Consider the following 13,692-nt stretch of genomic DNA (forward strand, 5'->3'; position numbering starts at 1 on the left):
GATTAGCACCCGGGCAGTCTGACCAAGGTCCGGAGGGAGTTAGAGGACTTGCCAACATCATTAGCATTTTTTTCTTCTTTTTCCAGCAGCACTAAAATATGTTTGCTCAAAACAGAGAGAGATGAAAAACTACTGGCAGCCAGTACTTCTTAAAAGAAAAGAAAAAGAAGCATGTTTTAATTCTTTGGCCAACATACCAATTAAAATGATGTTGTGTTGTGACAGATTACTGAGCAATTAATGCCTAATTGGGCATCATGCTGGATACTTCCGCGAAAGCAACCTTACTGAGGCTGGGGCGGCCACACGTCACAGCAAAGCAATCCTTCCCCAAACTTCCTGCAGCACCCTTCACGCCAAGGAGCCCAGAAACCAAAGAAAGCATTTTCTTTCTTTGAATCTCCGAGAGTTACACTGGAAGAATTAGCTTGGCAGAAAGATCCCGACATTGAATTCTATTGGGGATTTCATACTTTTCTCATTTGTAAGCAAAATCCATTTTCCATGAGATATTTTTAGTGCGAGCAGCCCCTGTTGTCCTATTCCCTTTCACTATACCATTAGATGCTGAGGCCATTCCAGAAAGGACACGTGATTTCTAAGCATCTCTCTTTGGTTCTTTCCTAAGTGACTAGTCTCGCAGGAGTTAGGGAATACTAGACTCTTAACTACCAAAGACCTCAAAGTCCTTCCCACCTCCTTGAATTCTTATTGATAGGATGTTAAAATGCTTTACAGCTGCTTTTTCTAAGAGGTCAGCTTGGCGGAGCTTGCTGAGTGACCTCGGTAATAGAGATATTTTCAGCCCTGCAAGCAGCCTATGTAAATATAAAAATGTATTAGGCTGCAGAACTGCATGTGTGGGAACAGAACAACTATACTATTGAAAGGAAATCGCAGGAGAACACTGGTGTCTCTCACTCAGGGCTGGTTAATGCGTGCATACTTTTGTTAAATCATCTTGATCTAGTGAACTCTATGTTTCAGATAAGCCAATTTCATTTCTGGAATTTATTAACCATGAAAAGTAAAAACCTCAATCACTTAGGGAAATATCCAGCAAAATTTCCTTCAGGAAGTGTTTATGTTTTTAAAAAACAATCCTTTCACTCTTTACATGATGCTCATTTGCCTCAGAAAAATTTGTCAGTGTGAAGTCAGATTTTCAGTTGTGAAAAAGAGTAATTTATTTGTGTATCTGAGTGGGAAAAATATATTTATTCAGACCTCTGATAGGAGAATCAAAGATCGTCATTGTAATGAACAGGAAACATGCTCTCAATGTAAACTGAGAAATACTCTCTGAGCGCAGTGCTCTAATATTCCGAGTGTTTTCAGTTTCCGTGGATCAAATCTTTCCCATCTCTGCATCCAAGCTATTTGGCCATGATCAGATGATCAGAGCTCAAGGAAGTGATTGGAGAGTGAGCCGGCTGCAGCTGCAGTGTAGGCTGTTTTCAGGGACAAGGAGCCACTGTTTTGCAAACATAGCATCAACATAGAAGTTATTTTGTAGGCTCCAGGATGCAGCAATGGGCTGCACTGCCAGCATTGTTCTGCTTCAAGCTTTTCGTTCTGTGGTCCAGAGGAGCTGTCCACACATTTGTAGACGACGCCAAGAGGAACCATCCCACGAAATTCTGCCTCTGGAAAGTGACGATGAAATGAATAGACCCAGAACCCTCATCATAATGGTATGGTATCCGTGGTAAAGCAGCCTCAGTGGATTGAACTGTTATTATAGAGAGGTTACAATTTAGGGGTTTTGGTGTTCAGCGTTAGATAAAGATGTGTGACCTAGAGTTTACCACTTGCAGTACGTTTGGGGAAAATTTTTCAGAACTATTTCTATCACTCAAAGAGTGTATTTTCTTCCTCTTGTATCTGTCATGAAACTGTGCAGCTTATTGGTCTACTAGAAATTCTCTTCTGTCTCACGTTTTGTATGTTGTTGTTAACTTTTGTGCAGAAAATAAGAGAAAATTTTGGAGTTTGGTTTAAGTGAGTGGATTTTATTTTATAACTATAATTTGAAAGAAGAGCCCAAAATGGGTATTTTCTTTTTATGAGATGTAACCATTGAAGTTGTATAGACGCTGTTAGTTAGATCTTTAACTTCAAGATATTTGGGGCTTTTCTTTCTGCCTCTGCAAAGGAAGTGCCTTTCCAGAATGCGTAACGTAGGCACAATATTAGAATAAAGAATTAAGAATTTTGTAGAATGCATAGGTTTTCATTAGAAAGCTGTTTCTTGCCACTTGTCAAATTACATTTTTGTCTGTGCTTTAGTGTAGTAAACAAATGTTGTTCTGTTTTTGTGCATCTGTTTGATCAGCAAGAATAAATTTGAGGATAGAGTTCTTTCTTTCTTGAAGTTTAAAAAGAGATCTGCTTAGTCACTGAAATTAGAATAGGTGATATGGTAAAGTTTCCAAAATTGAAGAGACATTGAAGTCTAGGTGGCTTCAGCATAATCGACTTTTTTCTCTTAGATTTCAATGTTGAGATATCAAGGATGTAGTAAATAATGAATGAAAAATACCTGTTACTCTGAAAGTTCTTAAATGAAAGTCATTTGGCTTGGGCTATGCCTCTGAGTCACAGAATACTAAACTATAATATTGTTTGCCCATTTCTTCAACAAATCAATATTTTATTTTCAAAAAGCAATATTGTTCTTGAATTAGTGGGCTGTGATTATCTCTAAAAGGAAACACTAAATAAGGATAGCTTCATGCTTATTTTTTTCTTAGGTTTTTAAGGATTTGAAACAGTTCAAAGGTCAAAGAAATCTTTGTTTTCCAAGTTTAATGCTTGTTAATAACATTAACACATTCCATAACTATGTATATGGTTCATGCTAGTCCAGTCTTATTTTTTCTAATTTTGTCAGCCTATAAAATTTTGCAGCTAGAAATTTGCAAAAAAACTTACACTTCAAAATAACTGAGAAATTTTTAAAAATTATTCATCTAGTCATAATATTTTTCCAAGAATCCTTTTGATTTATATAACACCTTTATTGACATTAAATAAGGTGATGAAGAGTATACTGATAAAGAAAATAGAGTTTCAGAAAGGTTGAATATCTTAACATCACACAGCTGCTAAATGCCAGCACTCCAACACTTAGAGCAATGATTCCAAAAGCCAGTATATTTTCTAGTCTATTCACACTTTTAAGGAAATAGTGATAAAACTGATAAACTGAATTTATATAAGAAGTCTGGCGGAAATCTTGGACTACTCTGAGGAACACGTGCTCATACAGAACCATCGTGCATCTTGAAAATTTCTTCTGGACCACTCCAAAATTCACACACTCAGGAATCATTTGTTTCTGGCCCGCTGTGGGCCAAGCACTCGTTCAGGCACTTGGAATCTGCCAATGAACAAACCCATCAAAAGTTTCTAACCTACGTTGCAAAGTTTGAAGATGATAGAAGATTTTGCCAGTTTTGTTGTTATGGAAACACTATACTAAAATTGTGACGCTTAATCTACAAACTTTAGCTAATGAAAATGTTTTCTGTTTTCCAAGATGGTAGTTTGAAAATTTTTGTGTATTTCAGAATCACCTAGGAGTTTTCATTCATGCAACTCCTTGAGCTCTTGACCCCAAAGACTCTATATGAGAAGGTCCGGAGTGGAGCTCAGGAATCTGCTCTGGTAGCAAGCACTCCCAGCTGATTCTGACAGAGGAGTAACTTTGGATGACACTATGAGAAACGTGGCTCTGGAAGATGATAATCAAAACCGTCCACCCCCTCTCCTCCTCCAATGTGATGTTCTTATATTGGCCAATCGTCTTCTTACTCTGGCTCTAAGCTTCTGAACAAACTTTGATTTTTCTTTTTTACTCACTTTCCCATTGCCCATTAGTCACCAAGTTTTGTATATTGATTTTTTTTTTTTTTTTTTTTGGTAAGATCACAGGCTCTGGAGCCAGAGCGCCTTGGTTGGAATCCTGACTTCATCACTTATCAGCTGTGTGACCTTGGGCATGCCATTTAACATCTCTATGTCTCTTTTCCTCCTCTGTAAAACGAGAATAGCAATTTCATCACATTAGAGCAGTTATGTGGGTTTAATAAAGTAAGTGTTAAGTGCTTAAAACAGTGCCTGGACGTAATGGTAAGATGTTCGATATGGATATGATCAGACCTGACTGAAAGTGACATTTGAGGAAAGACCCTAAGGAGGCAAAGGAATGAGCCATGCCACTTTCAGCGGGGAAATCCCTTATGCAGCAGGACCTGCCAAGGGAAAAGACCCTAATGTGAGAAGAAGCCTGGGGTGTTAGAAGAACAGCACGGAGGCCAGTGTGTCTGGATGAGCCAAGGAGAGAATTGTAGAAGGTGAGGTCAGGGAGGCAGTGAGGTCAGATCATGTCAGGCACACAGCTGTCAGGAAGACGATGGCTTTTTCCAAGTGAGAAAGGAAGCCACTGGAAGAAGCAGGCACAGAGGTTAAGCGCCTGGGCTATGGAGCCAGAATGTCAGGGTTTGAGTCCTGTCTCTGTCAGTCACCAGTTGTGTGATGTTGACAAATGACTTGTCCTCCTTTCCTCTTTGTGTCCTCACTGATAAAATGTGGAAAGTAACTATACTTACCGTGTAAGATTATTGTGAGACTTCAGTATGTTAACAGGTGCAAATCTCTTAGAACAGTGACTGGAGAATAGTGAGTGCTATGTTAACTATAACCCCACAAATTGGGAGGCCCTGAAACAGGGAAGTTAACAGAGTCTCTGGCTGTAGAGGGTCGAGGGTCAAAGCAGGGAGACCTTTAATCAGGAAACAGTTGCAATGATCCCAGCCAGAGACCTGGATGGTAGTGGTTGAGGCTGTAAGTAGTAGTCAGATTCTGGATAGATTTCAAAAGTAGAACCAATAGAATTTGCCTGTGGATTGAATATAAAGTGTGAGGGGAAAAAAAGGAGTCAGAGTTGACTGTGCTTGTTATGACCTGATCATCCAGAAGGACCAAGTTGCCATTCAGATAAAGAACCCAGGTGGAAGGTTTGGAGAGAGAATCTAAGCTCACTCTAAGGGTGCTGAGTTTGAAATGCCTGTTAGGTCTATACATGGAGGTGTCAAGTAGGAAGCTGTATATATGCATAAGGAGGAGTAAGCCTAGCCCAATGTAAACAACAACAAATGATTGATGAATAATCTTTCTCTTCTAATCTCCTATAATATTTATAGTGTATAAATCCATTTGGAAGTTAAACATGTACTCGTGGTCTATTTAATTGAATTTGTAATTGTTTATTTACTTTGCTGATCACATATTTTTCTTATCTCACTGGTAGACAGGAAACTCCATCTACCAGTGCAGTCCTTTCCTAATTAATGATCTCCTTCTTTTGACCTTGACCCTCAAAGGCAGAAAGTAAGCCTACTTTTCTTTTCTTTTTTCTAGACAGAGTCTTGCTCTGTCACCCAGACTGGAGTGCAGTGGCATGATCTCAGCTCACTGCAACCTCTGCTTCCCAGGTTCAAGCTATTCTCTTGCCTCAGTCTCCCAAGTAGCTGAGATTATAGGCATGTGCCACCACTCCTGGCTAACTTTTGTATTTTTAGTAGAGACAGGGTTTCACCATGTTGGCCAGGCTGGTCTCGAACTCCTGACTTCGTGATCTGCCCACCTCAGCCTCCTAGGATTACAAGCATGAGCCACAGCGCCCAGCCTCTAAGCCTACATTAGTGTCCAGCTCAAAGCCTTTTACAGACTAGAAGCTAAATAAGTATCTGTTGATTATTTGACATTTTTTAAGCAGTTGGCACTAATATGAAAAGTTCCGTTGATAAAGATGCCCACTTAACTTGTAATTGAAATGTTCAAGAGTATGTTAAGGATGAAGAAAGTTGCCAAGATAAATACAAGGATTTGAATATTGATACACTTCAGAAGGCTTTGGCATTCAAAACTTCATAATGGAAGGTTGTATCAAAGAGTCTCATTCCTGGGGTCTAGGTTCTGAATCTTTGTGTAGAGATAAGATTTGGGCTGCAATAATTGTAGTCTAGCTTATATAGCCCAAGGTGGAGAGAATTGCTAAACGTCAAAATTAAATAATGTAGATTCTTATTTACAAGAAACACATGAACCCTGATGTCTGAGACCATTACAATGGCCTATTATAATGCAGTCAAGTTTAACAGGGAAAAAAATGAAGACATTCCTTTAAAGCTCTAATTTTATCTCTCACTCAAAAAATTTGTTTTGGTAGGCAAATTAACAGAAACTCATAATTTTTTTTCTTACTTTATAGAGTATTTTGTTAAAGGTCTCAGACACTAATTTAATTTATGTAGATATAGTATTTTCTGGTTAATGTCTATTATTTCTTATGTCATTTACTCATCACCAGCCCCAGAAGTCAGCTTCATTTTAAGCCTTTTTCTTCCCCACTCCCCTCAAAGAGAATGTTTTTCTGTTCACACTTTGAAGTTTAGAGGTGGCACAAGAGGAGAAAGAAAAGCAGGTGTTGGTCAAGCTACTAGTCTCACCTTGGTTGTATGACCAATACCTACACACCAGATTCACAGATCTCAACTCAAAAGTGAAAAGACTTCAAAATCCATGAACATTCTGGGGTTTCTGTGAAATAGCAGAAACAATAAAATTTAAATTTAGGACTGCCAAAGATGTAGCATATACAGCAAGCCAAATATGGCTTCGTCTTGAATTTTAGTCTAAGACAGGAAATTAACAATAGCCTAAATTTGCGGTAAGTCAGGAAGGTGAAATCTCTTCTGTGAGTCAAGGATGTGTGCACTGATATGGCAAACATTTCTGAGTAAGAGAATTGCAGTTACTGCTCCAAGACCTCCCAGCAAGTCCTCTGTTGGTGCTCTAGAATTTGCTCAGTCCAGCCAGCACTCTGATTAACTAAACAGTTTGTGGATCAAAATCTGCCTGCAGCCACACAGTGCTTGAGCTAAGAAGGATTCTCACAATTTTGAATTGTTATAAAACAAAACCAAAAGCAAAAGGAGGAGGAAAGGGGTGGCGTGGGGCAAGAGACACAGAGACCATGTATGGCCCAGCAAGCCTAAAATATTCTGACCATTTGCAGAAAATGCTTACTGACTCCTGTCTGGTGAATGACCTGGGCTCAACCACAAAGGAACCATTTTTGTTTTTGTTTTTGTTTTAACTTTGACCTCTACAGTGTATTTTTTATTGTCCCCAACAAGATACAAAGGAACTTGGCTTTTTCCCTGAGCACCTGTTGTTCACCTGAGGGTCTAAGAACTGCTAATAAACTAGAGTTCGAGTCAGAGTCTCAAATATGTTACTTAATATTAATAGAAGCCCAGATGACCTAGACATGCTGACTCATTTCTCCTAGTTGGCTAAATGGGGACTGTTATCTGTCCAGTCTGTTAGAAGACCAGAATATTGGCTTTCTTTCTTTTTTGTTTTTTATTTTACTTTAAGTTCTGGGATACATGTGCTGAACGTGCAGGTTTGTTACATAGGTATACATGTGCCATGGTGGTTTGCTGCAGCCATCAACCCGTCGTCTAGGTTTTAAGCCCCACATGCATTAGGGATTTGCCCTAATGCTCTCCTTCACCTTTCTCCCAACCCCCAACAGGCCCCGGTGTGTGATGTTTCCCTCCCTGCATCTATGTGTTCTCATTTCAACTCCCACTTACAAGTGAGAACATGCAGTGTTTAGTTTCCTGTTCCTGTGACTTTCGTAGAATCACACTGTAAACTAATTCACACTGTAAAGCAATGGAGTCTTGCAGGTCAGCAGGCTCACATAGCTTATGAGAAATTCACAGTGGCTACTGTGCTGGTGAGAATTCATTTTACCCATTGGGTAACTCACTCAGCAATACAGGGAAGCGATTTACATTAGGATTTCACTGTATTTGTTCCACACCCAAAGAAGGGTGGTGCAGTGAACAAGAGAGGCCAGGGAGGTTGTTATCAAGCTTCTTTTTGACCTTCAACAAATCTCCACATTTGGGTCTCCCACTTGTAGGAGACAATAATTCTTTCTAGCTCAAGTACTTTGAGAACCTGGTATATGGAAACAAGTTTAATGAAGGAAATGAATTATTTATGAAAACAGTAATTCCATATCTTTGGAACATGCATTTGTTTACATATGTGTCCTACAAATACAATCGGGACCAGAGAGGGACATACTGTGGAAACTACTCCAAGGGAAATAAATTGACTCTCTTCTTATCTCTGTAGTAAATATTCAAACCTAATAAAGTTTTATTATCAATGAATTTTAACATGTTTTGCCCAGTTTCATCTTTTTGAGTGTATATATGAAGAAGATGAAACAATTTCCAGACTCTCTAAATCCTGAGCTAATGTTTCTATTTCATTTTATCAAAGCTGAAACTTGAATACACTAACATTATCAGGTTCCCCAGGGAAAGAAAGCCTGTGTCATGGAGTATGAGTTTAAATGGTCTACCATAGATAGGTATGACGTGGAGCTTTAGAGCGCAGAGAATCTTTGGCAGTTATTTTCCCTTGTGAACCAATTTTGAGTTGAATCCCAAAGCCACAGAAAATGGACAAATAAATTGAACGGCTTCTCTATGGGTATAAGAATTAATTGAATGTAATGAGAGCCTTAGTGATTAGCAACGTAAATCTTCTAGGCAAAGGCTTACTAAACTCAGATTACATCCTGTATCATCTTGTTCCAATAATCTTGCATTTTTTTAATTCTCCAAATTGCAACAAATTTAGAAATGATTAGAAACAAAAAAATACGCAAAATCTAAAAAGAAAAAACGAAACAGCTTAAAATCTAAAACCAACACAGCGATAAAGAAAAGCAGAAAATTGGATCTGGGCGTATTGGTTGGGGGAGGTGATATGTAGAAACTTTTATCAAAAACAAAGCAAATTCAACTAAATGTAGATAGAGATATAGATAAATATATATCATATATACACACACATGCACACACACACATATGCAGAATATTAATAAGTGTTTTGGTGGAAATCATAGTGTGAAGGTGAAAAACATCATATTACCAAGTAAAAACACACAGTTTTATGGCTAGAAGTGTAGACTCAAACAAATGACTGCCAATAAAAAGTCCATTAATTTTTAAAACCTAATCCAATATAGAAAACAAATTGGTATGCTTGTTTTGGGTTTTGTTTCTTTGCCTTCTAGAAGAGTGGGTTTTAGGATTATCCCCAAACACCAGGCTTCAATATAATAAAACTTTGTGAAAACCAAGTAATACAATTGAGAATATAAGCGTCTTTTGGCAAACCAGATATAAGCACAGTATTTTTGTCACGCTTCAATAAGTTTCTTGTGGATAGCTGTTTTATTCTCAGGTTTTATTTTCATGGAGCTGATTTACTCTGATAGGGGCTAAAGCTTAGAATTTTTGAGATTCATTTTTCCAAATCTATTTCATTCTGCTGGAATGTATTTTAGTTTTTAAGACCATGCCCAATACATTCAATTTGCATGCAGTGAGTTTGTCATGGTTAGATTGTCTAAACATCAGAAAATCGGTAGACAATGGAGACAACAGCACCTTGCATTTGGTAGGCACAGATGACAATAGGGTCCCGCTTCCCTGCTCTCACAGCACTTAGAGTTTGGTGGCAGAGACAGAACTCAAACAAATGGAAAATTGGATTCATGATAAGTACTTCCCTGAGAGTTACCTTCTACCTTTAAACTGCATCTTTTGAACATCCCACCTCCTCAAAGCAGTCAGTGAAGGCCTCTCCTAAGGCAGTGGCACTGGAACTGAGACCTGGAGAATAGACACTAAGAAGAAAGAGAAAAACACTCCATACCCAGAAACCACGTGAGAAAATGCCACTTGCCAGCCCTGATTTACATTGCAATGCCATGGGTAAGAAACCAGAGTGTGTGGGTGTGAGTCACTTGCATAAGCACGTGCTGGCAGTGTGATCTCTTGGTCAGTTATTTAAATTCTGTATACCTTGGCTTCCCTGTCAGTAAAATGAGAGTCGCGAGGGTACCTATCTGCCTTAGTTTCCTATTTCTCTTGTCATAATGACCACAAACTTAGTTTTAAACAACACACGTATTATCTTACAGTTAACACACATGTATTACATTTCTGGAAGTCAGAAATCTGAAACGGATCTCACTGAGCTAAAATTGGCAGAGCTGCATTCCTTTCTAGGGGCGCTAGGGGAGAATCTGTTTCCTTGCCTTTTCCAACTTCCAGAGGCTGACCACATTCCTTGGTTTGTGGTCCCGGTTCATCTTCAAAGCCAAGAGCATAGTGTCTTCCAACAATTCTCCGACTCTGACCTCTGACTCTCCCACCTTCTTGTTTCATTCCTAAGGACCCCTGTGATTACATTGGACCCCCCCCCCATGATGCAGGCTCCTCTCCCATCCCCAGGTTAGCTGATTGGTAACCTTAACTCCATCTACAGCTTGGATTACCCTTTGCCATGTAAATGACATAGGCAAAGGTTCTGGGGATTAGGACATGTACATTTTTAAAGGGTTATTGTTCTACCTACCATACTATCTTTTGGGGTTGTTTTAAGGATTCACTGAGTGAATTCAAGTAAAGGACCTGTAAGAGTGCCTGGCACTTGGTAAGAACTCACTAAATTTTACCATTTTTGCATATGTTGTCTTATTGAAACAAAGAAAAGTTTACAAACTTAACTTACTTTAAAGAATTATTATTAAAAAAAAGAATCGAACTGTTAAGCAGGAACTTAATTTGTGCCTCATAAAATGTGTGGAAATGGAAAATCAAAGTTAGCTTATTTATGAGAGCACTGTAATATTTATCAAATATTCACACAAATAGATTATTCAAAGAACATATAAGTTCATTTGAGTTATCCTCTGTGTTATTCACTAATTCTGTGTTATTAACTAAATAACTTTTGGTTTCTTCTGGTTTTCCTTTCATCATTTATTAAAGGAATGTTGCATCCTTTAATACAACTGAAATTAATCATTTAATTTCAACTTTGTTGCTCCCAAATTATGCCAAATTTAAAAACTATAAGGAACGAAATGTTAAATGTTTAGGATTTAAAATCACCACAATCATAAAGAAAAGTAGAAAATCAAGTGAGAGGGAATGCGTTTTAAGTTCAGTAGGTACAACTGAAGTTATTAATTTAGAGATGGAGAATAGATCATATCTTATTTGTAATTTTAAAGTTATCTCAATGTTTTTAATGTGAGTAGATTTTTTTATTACAGATTTGCAATCATTAAGAAACTTAAGAATGAAAAATTATGGAATCTTGATTCTTCTGCCAATAGGTACTCAATCAAAGGTTTAATGAATGAATGAATGCAAGCCATATCTTGTGGGTCATAAAGGTAGAAAGTAGGAATCTGTGGGGTGGGAAGAATATGGATTCATTTGGTAGATTATCAGCATCCTTAATCTTGGTCACTGAGTAATCAAGGGTCTTCTTTGCTTTCATACACTTTATGAGAACTGAGTGACCCACAGATTATCTTAAAATTATGCTTTATAAATAGTCGGAGTAAGTAAACATGAAAAATGTCCAAAAATAATAGTTCTTTGGTGAGCATTTCAATTCTGCCAGTCACGTTGCTACAAACTTTGCTTGGTATTCTTTTTTTGTTGCCACAGCCACTCCTGAAGGATATTGTTATTTTTATTCCAATATAGTAGAGGAAAAAATTAAAGCACACAGAGTATCTCTGACAAATTGAAACATAATGTAAGCCACATACATAATTTTAAACCTTCTAGGAGCCATATTTGGAAAAGAAAAACAAAACAGATTAAATTAATTTTAATAATATATTTTCTTTAAATCTATATATACAAACTATTATTATGTTGCTAGCATGTAGTCAATATAAAAATTATTAAGATACTTCGTCTTTTTTTCACACCAAATCTTCAAAATGTAATGTGCATTTATACATACAACACATTTCAATTTGGATACTAAATGTTTAATCACAAATATTTGTTCAGCATTTAGATTTCATAAAATTTATAGTTGAAAGAGTAAATTCATATTCCAAAGTTTCTCCAAAACCAGTTAAATGCTTTCCAGTTACTGGATAAAATAATCGGTACTTAAAGTTAAATAAAAATTAATTAAAATTAAATAAAATTAAAGATTTAGTTCCTTTGTCACACTAACCACATTTCAAGGACTTCATAGCCACTATGGCTAGTGGCAGCTGCATTGAACTATGCAGGTATAGCTGTTGCTAAATTTGTCCAAAGTCACCCATCCAGTGTGGCCCTAGGCAAATATGTATCTGCCACCTTCCCTGCAGCCCAGCCACGCCCACGTCTTTCACTGCACCCACCTCCCTGCCCCGCTATGGTGCAACCACGCTCACCCCTTTCATTCCATCCACTTCCTCTCCTCTCTTCACCTGCACTCTGGCCACACCCACTACTTTCGCTCCACCCACATCCCCTCCCCTCTTGCAACATGGCCACGCCCCCTTCCCACTGCACCTCCCTTCCCTCTCTGTCTCTCTTGACTCAGGTCTGGAATCTCTTGCGGAGGCATTTTTCTGTTCAATATCCAATAATACAGGGACATTATTCTGCTCAAACGGTGCTTCTCCTTAAAAGTCAGGAGTTTTAATATAGATTATATAGAATAATAAAATGTTAGAAATTTGCTGTTATAGAATCCAGCTGCCTCACTGGAAGATGAAATCCAGGGCCAAACAGGTAAATTGATTTATCTGTGGCTTCTACAAGAGTTGCTGTCAGAGCAAGGATATTTGTTCAGGTCTCAAAATGACGAGACCCACTTTCTTTTTAACTACGTAGTACTTTCTCCTCTTAATCCAAAAATAATGAGCTATAGTTCCAAGGTATGTGCACAATTTTAAGTGAAACTACATAGATGCTAGCTACAAAATACAAAGTAATGTCAATAGCGTAGCAAATCCTATCCAGTTTCTGGTTATCTTAGAGGAATAAATCAATTTGGAGATGAAAGCCAATTTCATCATAGAAATTCTTGCTCCAAACTAGTTTTTTGACTTTTCTTTAAGGATTAAATACAGAGATAATGAGTTCAAGTTAATCTGTAGAGTAGAGCAGTGAGCAGAACAGATGCTGTGGAGATACAGAATGCAACTGTGAGGGTTTATGGGTCCCACGGCAGAGACAACAAAGAGAAAAAAAAGGGAAAATCACTTAGTTGTAATCTCTTCAGATTAAAGGGTTTATAGAATTCTATTTTGGGAACAGGCGTCCCTCTTGTCACCCTGCAAAACTCTGAATCTGGAAATGCCATGTTAGAAAAGAAACAGAATCGTATAATGACAAAAACTGGGTATTGATATCAGGCTTGCTGTGCCATTTGAGAACCGTGGGACTTTGGAGTAATTCCCTGAGTCCCCTGAGCCTCAATGTCCTGATTTGCAGCATGGTAGGGATTCCTCACAAAGCTGTTGATGATCTAAATGAAAACTGAATAAAAACACTGATCACAGTGCCTAGATCACTGAGGGACTGCACCTCTTCTTAGTTTGTAAAATGAGGAAAATACCTGCTGCCCACTTGCGTTGTAGAAATTTAAGTAATGACTTCTGTGAGTAGAAACATACTGTTTATGAGATTGGATTTATTCTAGGGAGACATTTTGATATGCATGACTATTCTTCGGTTCTCTGCTAATAAGGAAACTAGAATATTAAATACAGAACAC

At 37.9% G+C, this 13,692-nt stretch overlaps 1 protein-coding gene across 9 annotated transcripts in view; it reads left to right on the forward strand.

Annotated features, from left to right (window-relative positions):
- The first annotated feature begins 1,444 nt into the window (after positions 1-1,444).
- Positions 1,445-13,692, forward strand: part of DOCK10 (dedicator of cytokinesis 10) — a 216,096-nt gene continuing 203,848 nt past the window's right edge. For 2 of the 9 annotated variants that reach the window (XM_064372939.1, XM_064372936.1), the window contains exon 1: positions 1,447-1,694. In XM_064372939.1, coding sequence (XP_064229009.1) covers positions 1,533-1,694 — 162 coding nt within the window. In that variant the 5' untranslated portion in view covers positions 1,447-1,532. Of the gene's footprint in view, positions 1,695-13,692 lie in introns of all 9 variants that reach the window. The other 7 variants (XM_064372931.1, XM_064372935.1, XM_064372937.1 and 4 more) reach the window with 6 other exon arrangements.

The sequence above is a fragment of the Aotus nancymaae genome, unplaced genomic scaffold, assembly GCF_030222135.1.
Source record: "Aotus nancymaae isolate 86718 unplaced genomic scaffold, 86718_ANA_hifiasm-v0.15.2.pri h1tg000008l, whole genome shotgun sequence".
In the NCBI taxonomy this organism is placed as follows: Eukaryota; Metazoa; Chordata; class Mammalia; order Primates; family Aotidae; genus Aotus; species Aotus nancymaae.